Raw genomic sequence first — 13,512 nt, forward strand, 5'->3', positions numbered from 1 at the left:
ATTAATTGATGCAAACTATTGATGTAAGAAGTTGAACAATTCCTATTATAGCTGAAATGTATTCTGTTTAAAATAATTTCCGTTTACGAGAGCCCAAGCCTAACTGAAAGGAAAAGTGAAATCTGAATTTTATTTGTTGGATTAAATAAAATTTTTAGAAATACTAAAACTTAATGACAAGCCACATTTTGAAAATGTCAACCAAAGGATCTTTTCTAAAGGTAACACTTTTTCAAAGATATCTTTTTATATCTTTTATATCTTTAGTAATCATGTTCAGCCCTTCGTTTCTTCTGGTTTTACCTTGTGACCGAGTGCTTGAAGTTCAGATGTAAACCAGGGAGTGTGGTTGGATTTGGTTTACATTGGGACGAGCTTTGTTTCAGTTGAACAGAAAAGGATTTGAATTGCTCAAGCTTTGTGGTTCTCGTCCTGGTTTCTCTCGGTGCTGTGCTGGCTCGCAGATGAGATGGAGGATGATGCTGGCTACCTGGATGTTGCCCTCTCAGAGTCCAAACACCCCCCTGCCGAGCTATGCCCCATGCCAGATGGATTGACCAATCAGCAGGTCAGTATGCCCTTCACCGTTCCGTGGGGAAACAAAGAGCTCCCAGGTGGGGAGAGCCATGGGAAACAGACCCCCTGGTGGGGGATAGAAAATTCAATTGTGACAGAGCTGCTGAAGCCTTAAAGCAGGACCATGTTCCTTAAACCACCAGCAGAGGCCAGTAGAGTGTTTTGTTTTTCCTCTATTTGACTAGAAATTGATTAGGGCCTGGTATTTAATACAATAATCTATTCTCATATAAATGAGTGTGATTTTGTATTTTACTAGTTCATACAAGATATCCGAATGCATTCATGTGCTGTTATTTCCTAAAGCATGACATTGTCAGCAGGCAATTTACCTATAAATAACTACATTGTATGGTAATCCCATTCGTAGTTTTCAAAATGTGGCTTGTGGATTTACTCAGTTTTATGAATAAAGTATAAATGTTCTTCACATTTGATTTCAACTCGAATGCTCTTGTTTGTTCAGTGAAAGAGTAATTCTCTTTAAATGTAATTTTAATGCTTTTTAAAAAATGTATTTCCCCCTGTCTATGTTATGGTGTTGAATGGTATGCAATAATTCTCAGAGGTTATGGGTTCTTTTTCCACAATATGAAGTCATATTTTTTCTTTTTGTCTGCCGTTATGTTTGAGCTTGTCTGGAGAGTCCTAACTGTCGGTACTGAACAGCCTCCCTCATTCCATCACAAAACAGGTTGAAGTAAACCTGTGATTTGCTTTTTAATTGTGATTTTCTACACATGTTTAGCTTAGTTTAATATTGCCACATTGGAATTCCCATCAGATATTATCTAGCATGTTAAACTCCACACAAACTTGCCTGAATCCTGGCGCTTCCTCTTGTCTCCACAGATTGTAAGGCGTCACATCCTGGGCTCCATCGTGCTGAGCGAGCGCAACTACCTGGAATCGCTCAAGAGAATCCTGCAGGTGAGGCCACAATAAGTTAACCAAGCACAGAACAGTTTTTAAATGTTATATACACGGACTGACAAGTGTTGGGGCTGAGAGACACAAAGAACTTGGTGTAAGGTAGAACACAAAACAAAAAATTTGACTTTTAAACTCGTTGAGACAGCGCTGTACAAATAGAACACAAAACTACTGTTGCAAAGGCCAATTAACGTTAAAAATAAAGGCCCAGCTACACAAAGATAAGCAGGCCTATAAAGTTGCAAAGGGCGAACTATAAAAATAGATAATTCTGTGCTCCCTTGAGAAGAAAACTAGCAAGAAAATATGAACAGCTCCTATCTGCTTGTATTGTACAATAGATTCCATTCCAATTCAGAGAAATTGCATTTGCACTTCAAAATAGGCCCTATACTTTATGCTCTGTGTCTACCAGCATGCTGTACCACAGGTTCCTGGCCTAATAGAATACCGATTTTAAAATGTAGTCTAATGTACAGAGCCTTCCTATCACAGACCATGTCAAGTCCTAGAAGCAGAGCCTGGGCGGTAAAGTGGTTTTCAGCTGGTTGAACCCTGACTGGAGTTGTTCTGAAGGGCACCTGTGGATTTCTCTCCTCTGCGTGCAGGAGTACCAGAAGCCACTGCTGGAGCTGGAGCCGCGTATGCTGAGCACAAAGAAGGTCCGGCTGGTATTCTTCCGCCTGCGTGAGATTCTGCAGTGCCACTCCATGTTCCAGATCGCCCTGTCGTCCCGCGTGGCCGAGTGGGACCTCAATGAGATGATAGGTGACCTCTTTGTGGCTTCGGTGAGTCTTTCAGGGTGTAACAAAGTTGGATATCCCTCGTAGAACTGGCTGACAAATACTAGTGTGTTACCCTGATAGAAACCTTACCAGTATAATTAGCAACAGTATTTGCAGCTAATGGAACAAGTATTGTACACTGTATGGTACTGCAATAGATTACCTGTGTGGATTGCTTTATCCATATATCTGGGTTATAACCCATATATCTATGTGGCATTTCATTTGTGGTAATACTGTAATGGTTTATACTTCTGCAATTGCTTTTGTGCTGCCATTGTCCCTATAGCATTGCAATTGTAGTGTCACTCTGCAAGGGACTTTTTTTTGATTATGCTACCTATAGAGATAATGTTATGCCTAAAATCATCCCCACCCCCTTAAAGATGTCGCTGTTCACCTTGACTTTAATGCAAATTTGTGGTTTACAAAAAAACCCCACATTACTTTTGCTGTATCCCATACGTTTCATACATCATTTATGAACGCTTTAGATACGCTAAAAGCAACTGTGTAAATGACAAACATTTTGACAGTCTTTCTCAGTGTCATTTTTTCCTGCTACTTTTTTATTGCTTCATCATTCTTTAAAAGCAATTAGAAAGTACAATGCACATAAAATTTAAATCCATAAACAATTTATTAAAAAAAAAAAAAAAAAAAAAAAACGATTTGCAAGGAATTAATGAGCCACTCCAGTTCTTGATAAAACCCCGATCAATCACTGATCTAATTAATCATCTGGTTTAATTTAAAGGCAGCGTTTAGATTTCAAAAGGGCACCTCGCTTTATCTTGACATTATTTTACCAAACAATAAAATGATTCTTCCCACAATGCCGCACATGTGTAATGATGCAGCTGTTTTAATTGAGTGGGCTGGGCTGCTGGTACTCAGCCCCCATGCAAAAGCCCTCTCCATAAATTCAACACCACTTAGCTGCTTGTTTTGAGGACTGTAACATTTTAGAAAATGCTTGTTATTTGTTAATTTGGTTGTTGGTTTTATACCACAGTTTTCCAAGTCCATGGTTCTGGATGTGTACAGCGATTATGTCAATAACTTCACTAATGCCATGGCTCTGATTAAAAAGGCTTGCATCTCCAAACCTGCTTTCCTGGAATTCCTCAAGGTAAGTGTGTGGATGTGTGAGCTCTTGCTTACGGGGTCAAAGAAGACCCCACAAGGTAATAGAACCTGACAAAACATACCTTATTGGGAGGTCATCCCTCTAGCATTTCAACATGTATTTCAAAAAAATGAAATATACCTTTAAAAGAACGTTCAATGCAGGAGTGTTTAGCCTCAACTTTCATTATTGTGGTGATCCATGCTCCTCGGAGTTTAGGATTGTAAATCGACACTATGTGGGAGTCAATGCAAAATCTGCATTACCCCATAAACAAACATGTTTATGTGTGTCTCAACTACAGTGTCTGACTTTGGTCAAACTATAAGACTATTGTGCAAATTCTCAGTGTCTTTTAATTAAATCCTATTTTTTGAAGGGAGAGAATGCTTAATGTTACAAAATGAAATGCAACCAAAGTGGTTCTAGCTACAGCAATAATTCCACACATCTTCCCTGTGGTGCCATTCGCTATGTACAGCAGGCCTTTCGTGTAGTTTTGAAAGAAACACATGCGATAGAAAACCTGTATTTGCATTTAAAATCTGACACTACAGTATTAGGCTAAAGAAAGCTCTGATTGCAAGCCTAGACTTTCAGCTAGTCTTGCAATTCCTAGGTCCTGTGGAATTGTCCTCAACAATTCAACTTGGTATTTTCCAGCTGCTTCCCCTAATGACAGACGTGTTGGCAGCTAGTGACATGCTTTGACCCCAAAGAGCCTGCTCTGTGTGTGTGTGTGTGTGTGTGTTTGTGTCTTATCTGTCGTCTTCTCTCCTGACACCCAGAAAAAGCAGGCTACCAGTGTAGACCGGATCACTCTGTATGGCCTGATGGTGAAACCCATCCAGAGATTCCCCCAGTTCATCCTCCTGCTGCAGGTCAGTACATCACCACTAGGGGTCACCCACGCCCACTACTGAAATTGGCAGTTGGTTAACAGAAACTAACATAATTGCATTTGCTTGTCATCCAATAAAAAAAAGTAAAAATTGTACACAGTTGATAAAATACTGTTTTCAATCCGAGCGATGATAAACAATGACTTCTGTTGCGATTTAGTATTTAATTATATATAGACTTAATCATATATAGACGATTTAATTAATTGAGTCACAATTGTTATTCATTGATTTAAAGCTCTTGTGAATGAATGTCACTACCCACCAGTACTGTCCTTGTAAACTGATTTTGAAAGAATATTATTTAAAGAGTTTTATCTAATTACTGTGGGGTCTGTTTGTATGAATCACTACCTTTTATAGGTAATAAACAGCCTCTTGAAGGGCCTGTAGCTTTCTTAATGCAGAAAATATATAATATGTCCCATTATGTCATGTGAATCTGGAGTGGGTGTAATCCAATGTGCAATGCATTTTTCTATATAATAGACTGTTATTATGATGTATTTTCTTTTGTGCTCAAATCGCTATACATGCAGCCCTGCAGCACTTGCGTCATTATGTTAACTCATTTCATGCATTGCATTTTATTTATGATTTTATTTAAGCAGCACATTGCTTCCCATTGTAAGTGTCTTGAGAGGGTTTGAATACACAGATGGGAGAAAAGTTTGCTCAGTTTCAGAGAGAGTCAGTCTCACAGGCACAGTTTCTAAACGCCCAGAGGCTTGGCTAGGATTGACGCTTCCCTGGTAGGCTATTCCAGCTATTGAGATGGGGATGCAGATTGTAGCTGTTCCACTTTTACAAAACACGCCCTGGCAGGAATAGGCTGATCATACAGCTGTGTATTTGTGTGCGTTGTACAACTATCGTCCGTAAGTCATTGTTGATGAAGGCAGTCTGATCACATGCCAAGTAAACATCTCACTGGGTTTCAGAGTATTTCATGGGTGTGGAAGGGTATTTGAGGCAAATTGACTAACTAAGCTGGAACATCAATCACAACCTTGCTTTCAAATCAATCTCTACACATATGCACTCAATCAACCAATACAGTACCACTCTGACCAACATTATTTCTCTCTTCTATGGTGCCTTGCTGTACTCGGACCTGTCTACCAGATTGGATTTGTCATGGCCCTGAATTAGAGATGCACATTAGGTTGATCATGCATTATGAAAGGTCATTCCTGCACTATTAAGATGTGGGAGCAGCACAATTGCAGTCTACCAGAAATGGGGAAAGATCCAACAGCACTGGAAAGAGTTCACCGCCACAGCAGCAAGGACAGTCATGTTGGTTAAGCTGCTGTGAGTCATCAGAGCGTGTCAGTAATGGAAAATGAAGTTAAAGTGGTGACCCAGACAGCTGTGGCTGCAAACACTTAGGGAGAAAAGACAGTTTGAGAGGCTTGTCAAGTATGAAAATGAATTTGGTGCCATCTGGAACCAAGACCAACCCGATATTAAGTACTGACCCTTAGAAAGTGTGTGTGTGGCTTTTGGTAGTTTCATTGAATGCTGCTGTAAATGTGGGGGCTGGATATCTTTTTTTGATTGAATCCACCCTCAGGATTGGTTTGTAACCTGCGCCATGGTTTGTGTTGCCCAGGACATGCTGAAGAACACTCCGAAGGGTCACCAGGACAGGCTGCCTCTGCAGCTGGCTCTCACAGAGCTAGAGACCCTGGCTGAGAAACTGAACGAGCAGAAACGCGTGGCCGACCAGATCGCAGAGATCCAGCAACTAGCCAAGAGTGTCAGCGACCGAGCGCTAAACAAGGTAACCTGTCTGGCCGTCTGTGTGAGTACATAAATTTACATGAGCTTGAAGATTTCATAGATTGAATAGTTGCCATAACAGAAAGCATGTCCAGTTGTGTGAAAAGTTGTCTCTGTACACCGGGATGGATGGTAGAAACTTTAAATCAAAAAGATGTGTGAAGTCACACTGGCTCATATGACATTCAATGAAAAAATATACGGAGACACAGAATTCAGTAGCTTTGATCTCTGGTCGGTTTGTCAGTTATCTGGCGATATCAGAAGCAGTCATCAGATGTTGGATGGCTGTGTGGTCCAGTGGTTAAAGAAAAGGGCTTGTAACCAGGAGGTCCCCGGCTCAAATCCCACCTCAGCCACTGACTCATTGTGTGACCCTGAGCAAGTCACTTAACCTCCTTGTGCTCTGTCTTTCGGGTGAGACGTAGTTGTAAGTGACTCTGCAACTGATGCATAGTTTACACACCCTAGTCTCTGTAAGTCGCCTTGGATAAAGGCGTCTGCTAAATAAACAAATAATAATAATAATAATCAATATGCTCCCTGCAATATTTTCATAACCACTTTCTGCCTGAAGAGGGAGCTCTTATCATAGTAAAGCCTTTAAGCAGTCATAGAGGGAGAGATTGCTAAATATAGAGCAAATCACCATTAAAATGAGTTTGGTTTTCTTGACTTGGCTGGGGATATAGAGGAGACGTTGATACACCTGTAAGTCACACATGTTTGCAAATATCTGGAAAGCCTTAATTGTGATGAAACTTGGTATTAACGTTATTTCGCATACACTATTGGATGCATCAGATTACATGTGGAGGTGTCATCAGTCTGTACATCCGTCTGTATGCCACACAGGTATCTTGCAGGTACAGAAAATAATTTTGATATACTTTTCCATGTTACTAATACCTGTACTGACCGAATTACCCATTCCTAAATCTATTCTGTACATACAGTTTTTATATATGTCACTCTTATCAACTTTCTCATCATACTGATGGCTGTAATGTAGGATTTACAGCCAGGGATGTATTTTACATACTTACTTTTTTAGAGAACAAATTCTAGTGTTCCCGATCAGCTTGGTTTTGTTCAAAATCTTCAGCTCTTGCCTGAAGCACCACAGCGAGACAAGGTATACTTAACTACCACTGCAGACAGAGAGCACAGACTGACTGACAGGGAGGACTGCCCTTTGAAAATGGCGTATGTACATGCGTATTCTTATCAGAAAGCGGACGTTGCTAAGGAACGCGCTGTTCCTGCCTTGGTGCAAGGCTTAAAGCTGTGTCTCGCTTGCTTTCTCTCTCTCAGCTGCTCAGCGCAGGCCAGCGCCAGCTCATCCTGTGTGAGACTCTCATTGAGATGGTGTACGGGGATCGGGGGCAGGTTCTCAAGTCCAAGGAGCGCAAAGTGTTTCTCCTCAACGACACCCTCATCTGCGCCAACATCAACATCAAGTCAGTGATTCTTAATGAAGTCTTCATTCTGTGATAGCTTTGAACAGGGCCAGTCAAATCTAGATGTTCCAGGGTTCTGTGTGATACAAGCTGGTATCTACTCTGTGAGAGGTCAGGGTGGTTAACAGAGGGCTTACTGGCTGCTCTGACCTTGAGAGGTGACAATCTGCTTATATCTTACACGGGTAAATAAGAATGATTTAACAGCGTTGCTAATTTTAATGTGATCTCTCTTCCATCTGATACCATGACATTTCAGATGGCTGTACATATCATCAAGCTCTGTTATATATCGTACATGCATATCTGACATGTTCTTTCAATAGGCACTTTCTTTTTCCAGAATTTTTCAAATCAAAATTATAAAAGCAACCTAACTCTCAGATATTATTTTATTTGTTAATTATTGTTGGTTGTAAGTTTTGTTGGTTGAAGATACATACAGTGAACCACTTTAGGCGATAAAGATTCCAGAGCGGTCATGTGCATAAAAAAGATCACATGGTGTCTGGAGATGGTAGAAATGTTAATTTTTGTTCAGTTTTCACCATGTTGGAGACAAACAACTTTATTTGTTTCAAGGCCTTTTTTATGTTCAGGCATATTTTCAAGGGCTTTTAAACCAAAAAGAATGAACTGTAAGTAACTGACTTGAGGGAGAGTAGCTAATGTTGATTCACTTCAGCTGGAAGGACCTTGCATGTTAACATTTTTAACTGGTTTTAATATCTAATGTAGTGCCTTGTTTTACACATTACCTATTTGTCTTGTACTGATTTTTATACATTAACGCTACAAAACTAGACTTCAATAATATAAAAATGATAATCCTTCAGGCCAGTTACTGTAATACTCACATATATGATTTCAGTACATTTGTTGACACCAAGCAATGCCTTTTGTGGGATAGCTTATCATTGAGGAAGCTTTTTATAGCAACTCTGTTATATCTGTTCTCACCACCAGGGGGCCCCCTGACCTCAGCAGTCTGGTTCCCATTGGGCTGAAGTACACCATGAAGTGGAGTGCCCCCTTGCTACAGGTGCAGGTGGTGGAGGTGGGGCAGGAGGGCAGTGTCCAGAACAAGGAGACAATGTTCCAGCACTACGGGGCCAAGAGACCCTCTGGCACAAGCATCACAGGTAAGGGGCGATAATGTTTGTCGTCTCCATGGAGAATGTATAGAAACCAGGTGGATATCAGACAATTGATTTTGAGGCAACACTGCACAAAAGCGTTTTATTCAATTTGAGTGCAAACAAATCATTAATTGAGCACACACAGGAACACTTTCATGCATTGGCTGTTATGTTCTTGATGTTGTACCACTACCTGAGAGGTGCATTGGCACATGTTACCTGGGATTGAATGTTTATCTACATTTCTCTCATTAATTGTGCTCTTGTGTGATTTTATTTTGATGAATTGTGGGTAACACTTTATATTAAGTGTCACGCATTATTGTGTATTTACATAGTAGTTACTTGTGTACTTTCACATAATTACAATGTTACTATTCATAGTTACTTAAGTTGTAAATCTTTTTGCACGATCTAGACTCAATGTACAGTGTATAATCCGTATTGTTCAGAGACAGGATGTTCTTGTCCTCGGACAGCAAAGCTGATTGTACGTCGAAACGTCATCTTAGTCAGCCCTAGATACTACTAATTTTTTTATATTAAATTTCTATCGCTGCGTCATGCAAATTTATTTGGTTTTTAAATTAAAATCATAATTGGAGATGGCCGCTACAGCAAGTAATAAGGTATTGTAAAAATGACAAGGTGTTTTGTGACACTTGGACCTATTGGATCAGGGTCACTTGATTACCATAAGGACGACTTTTATGCAGGAAATTACATTTAATTGTACTTTATAAATGGCAAATACTTAATCATTTCAGTAGTACAGTTCAATTACAGCACTCACAGCTACTGTTAGGAGTAATTGCAAGGGACTTGAACTCAAGCAGGAAAGCGGTTTTGTTAATATGTCTTCCAAAAGGTGGTCAGGGATGAAAATAGACATTCAGCCTGAGACAGAACACCTTTTTATTGAGACAGCCTTAAAGGGATGCTGTGATAGCATCAGAACACCTCTTTGAGACAGCCTTAAAGGGATACTGCAATATCATCAGAACACCTCTTTATTGAGACAGCCTTAAAGGGATACTGCGATATCTTCAGAACACCTCTTTATTGAGACAGCCTTAAAGGGATACTGCCATATTATCATCAGAACACCTCTTTATTGAGACAGCCTTAAAGGGATGCTACAATATCATCAAAACACCTCTTTGAGACAGCCTTAAAGGGATGCTACAATATCATCAGAACACCTCTTTATTGAGACAGCCTTAAAGGGATACTGCGATATCATCAGAACACCTCTTTATTGAGACAGCCTTAAAGGGATACTGCCATATTATCATCAGAACACCTCTTTATTGAGACAGCCTTAAAGGGATGCTACAATACCATCAGAACACCTCTTTGAGACAGCCTTAAAGGGATGCTACAATCTCATCAAAACACCTCTTTGAGACAGCTTAAAGGATACTACGATATCATCAGAACACCTCTTTATTGAGACAGTCTTAAAGAGATGCTGCAATATCATCTGCAGTCTCTCTAGTCCTTTTGCTGGGATCGGTGTTTACTAACTGCTCCTGCACACCGTTGCCTCTCAAATGACTTCTCAAGGCAGATTTTTTCTGAAGTCTATAAAGAATCCTTAAGACCCCTTTTAAGTAGCATGCAGGTTTTCAGCCTCGAGTAGCAGATGATTTGTTATTTTGGATTTGACTACTGACTGTGTTCAGAATTATTTAGACAACCAATCGCTGGATGTCTTTCAGTGATGGAGCTAAACTGCCAATGTATGCAATCGCTGAATAAAAAAGGGACCTTTTCCTGTACTGTCTAGTTTGGAGTTATTTGCACCAATTATGAATAAAAGTAAAGACCTGAACCAACAACTGTTCTTCAAGGCAGTGAAGCATATTAGCATTGCATAGGCTTAGTGCACAATGCTTCACCTATGGACTTGTGGAGTGGAGCGCCCCCTAGCTGCAGGTGGCACAGTTCCAGCACTGCAGGGCCAAGACACCCTCTGTCAACAGCATCACAGGTAGGGGGCGCTTGTGCTTATGCATCTAACACTACATAGGTAATGTTATTGAACAGCACCAAAGAACAAAGAACAATACGGTTCAGATTAGCATCACAAGCTTGAATCTGATGTATAAAAGCAGTGACATTTGATTCTCCATTTCCCCAATAGCTTTTGTGCTGCACGGAAAGTGGCTGAGAAGTTCCTTGTTTCCAGACAGACATTAAGAGCCCTGATGTATTTATAGAGACGCAGCAAGACAGAGGCCATGTCTTTCCCCAGCCCTGTCACTCAGAGCCTGGACTCCTTGCTATAATTGGTTACCAGATGTTACAGCTTCCATTTTAAAGAGACTCATTTCTCATCTCCAGAAGGTCTGGGTGCCCTAATTTACAGATGGAATAGGGCAGCCTGTTGGGAATGCCAGTGGTTTTTTTTTTCTTCTCAATCCTGGTAGAAAAATGTGATATTTTTAGGGGCTGTGCACTTTATCCTCTGTGTAATGTTGTTTTCAATGGGGATTGCAGAGATGCATTTTTGAACATGCCTATTTTGGGTCTAGCAAATGCAAAACGAGATGGTAGTTTTATACTAGTAAATTGGGGAGAGCATGTACCGAAGGTTTTGTAGTTGGTTAGCATTGGTTTGAATGCGATTTATTTTAATTGGCACACAAAGGTAAGCGATGTACCTATGAGAGAAACAGAAATAACGAAGATGAATAGCACAACACTATCTATTTACACCACTAGCATGCAGAATAACTTGAATATCGAATTTGGCAGCCACCATTATAGAAACACATTTTTGGAGGGTAAAATGAAGAATACATATCTCACCAGTGAGTAAATGGATACCATTGGTCTTGCTTAATCATTTGCCTATTTGAGTACTGCACCTACTATCGGCCCCCTATCAGGCCTACAGACTATGATGTACGACTTCCATACTTTGCCTCGTGACATTGGTAAAATAGTATGATAACACGTGAACTTGTAAATACTATCAGTTATGAATTACTCTTCATTTAATAGCATTTCAAAACACATGGAAGTCAAATTGCACACACCGTTATCGATTTACATTTTCCCTGTAAGCTGGTGAAAAGGTCATGGAGAAACTGCAAAAAACAACTTATTTAAATCAATGGCACATATTGCGTTTCATATGCTGTCCGTTCAGAGCAGTGCGGTATATTCATTTGAAGAGGTTTGATTTATTTTTTGCATTGTATTTCGCTACTGCAAACAACACCATCAGTTCAAAGCTTCTTTCTCATGTATTGATCCGCCAGTGTAAATTGGTTCTGGGCCTCCTAACAGCAGCCTCAAGCTGTAATAATCCATTTATCTGCAAGATCATGGCATATTTCTCATGCTAGAATTAGCCGTGTTCTGCAGTTTGCTATAGATGCCATTGGTACTTGATGATAAGACCTCCTTTTTTAAAACTGATATGTCATTGTTATGCAGGAGGCTTAGACTAAGAACGATCAATACTCCTATTCTTTCACTTTCACACCTGAAACTCTAAATTCACCTTCTCTTTATTTTATTAAATAATTTACATCAGCCAATTAAGATTTCTTACTGTTTCAGAAGCTTGGACTTTCATTACCTTGGTCCTGTTACAAACATTTTAAAAGATTAACATTACAGCAGTACCAGAATATTCAGTTTCAGTTTAAGCTCGCCTTTTTTGTGATTCTAGGCTTGTATGGTATTGGACAATACAGTACTATAAATACTCAGTTAAGTTATGATTTAGATCACAGCAAACACAATACTGTTTCTTACTAATCGAGAGGACATGTACAGTACATGCACAGAATGTTTTCTTCATCAGAATCACACTACAATCTCCCTTGCTGTCAACTACTATATGTCCACTGTCCTCAATTACTAACAAGATGTAGTCTACAAGATAAAAACAGGACTACAAAGAGGAAGTATCTTTCAATCTGAGGCAGTATAAAATGCCACCAGGGGGCGCAGCAAGCAAATGCCCAACACTGTGTCTCTGTTGCAGGCAAGGTGTTCCTGGGGCCCCCCAGACTCTACCAGGAGCTCCTGGAGATGCAGCATGACCTGGATGTGGTGGATCAGATTTCCCAGCTCGTCAGCACGCTGCAGGGAACCTATCAGGTAAGCAGCCCGCCTTCCTTCCTTCCTGTCTGTCTGTCTAGGCAGACTGCAATACTGTCGGTGTGTGTGTCTCAGCCAGCCAGGTGGTACACAAGTGAAAGCTTTTGGAGGTTTTGAAGCAACTTGTTGTTCAAGCTACAGTACAATATCTGAACAATTCTGATTGAAAGCTGCTAAGTGAAAATTGCTTGGAAAAGCCCCTACAACCAGTTGCTTGAGAAGTTGTCTGAATGTTTCCAGGTGTTACATGGGCTTATGATAATGTCTAATTCTACAAGAGAATGCAGCCTAGAACTGTCTGTCTGTCTGTCAGCCTACCAGGCTCTACTGCCCAAGATTCTGTTAGTCTGTCTGCCTCTGTCAGCCTTCGCCTATCAGTCCATGCCTTCCAGGTACGGTCTGACAGTCTAGGTGACGTGTCCCTTTGTCTGCCTTCCTCTCCCTTGTTGGTCTGCATGTACAGCAACCTCTTTCTGATTGTAGTGTAAATAAAGGCTCTGTGTGTGTCTCTCTCTGTCTCCAGAACCTGAACTCTGCAGTCTCCCAGGACTGGAGCCTGTCCCTGCAGAGGCTCATCCGCATGAAGGAGGATGAGATCCAGACTGCTAACAAGTGCCGACTGCGGCTGCTGGTACCTGGGAAGTCAGACAAGTGAGTACGGGGTCACAGTTGGGCCTAGGGACT

General features: G+C 40.6%; 1 protein-coding gene across 5 annotated transcripts in view; it reads left to right on the forward strand.

Annotated features, from left to right (window-relative positions):
• The window catches only part of LOC117431976 (rho guanine nucleotide exchange factor 10-like protein), an 82,739-nt gene that overhangs the window by 26,383 nt on the left and 42,844 nt on the right, over nucleotides 1-13,512 (forward strand). For all 5 annotated transcript variants that reach the window (XM_059002060.1, XM_059002059.1, XM_059002061.1 and 2 more), the window contains 10 exons: nucleotides 465-568; nucleotides 1,429-1,506; nucleotides 2,118-2,297; nucleotides 3,310-3,426; nucleotides 4,212-4,304; nucleotides 5,941-6,111; nucleotides 7,425-7,570; nucleotides 8,537-8,712; nucleotides 12,713-12,828; nucleotides 13,352-13,479. In XM_059002060.1, the coding sequence (XP_058858043.1) occupies nucleotides 465-568; nucleotides 1,429-1,506; nucleotides 2,118-2,297; nucleotides 3,310-3,426; nucleotides 4,212-4,304; nucleotides 5,941-6,111; nucleotides 7,425-7,570; nucleotides 8,537-8,712; nucleotides 12,713-12,828; nucleotides 13,352-13,479 (1,309 nt within the window). The remainder of the gene's footprint in view (nucleotides 1-464; nucleotides 569-1,428; nucleotides 1,507-2,117; nucleotides 2,298-3,309; nucleotides 3,427-4,211; nucleotides 4,305-5,940; nucleotides 6,112-7,424; nucleotides 7,571-8,536; nucleotides 8,713-12,712; nucleotides 12,829-13,351; nucleotides 13,480-13,512) is intronic.

This window comes from Acipenser ruthenus, chromosome 27 (assembly GCF_902713425.1).
Source record: "Acipenser ruthenus chromosome 27, fAciRut3.2 maternal haplotype, whole genome shotgun sequence".
NCBI classification, from domain to species: Eukaryota; Metazoa; Chordata; class Actinopteri; order Acipenseriformes; family Acipenseridae; genus Acipenser; species Acipenser ruthenus.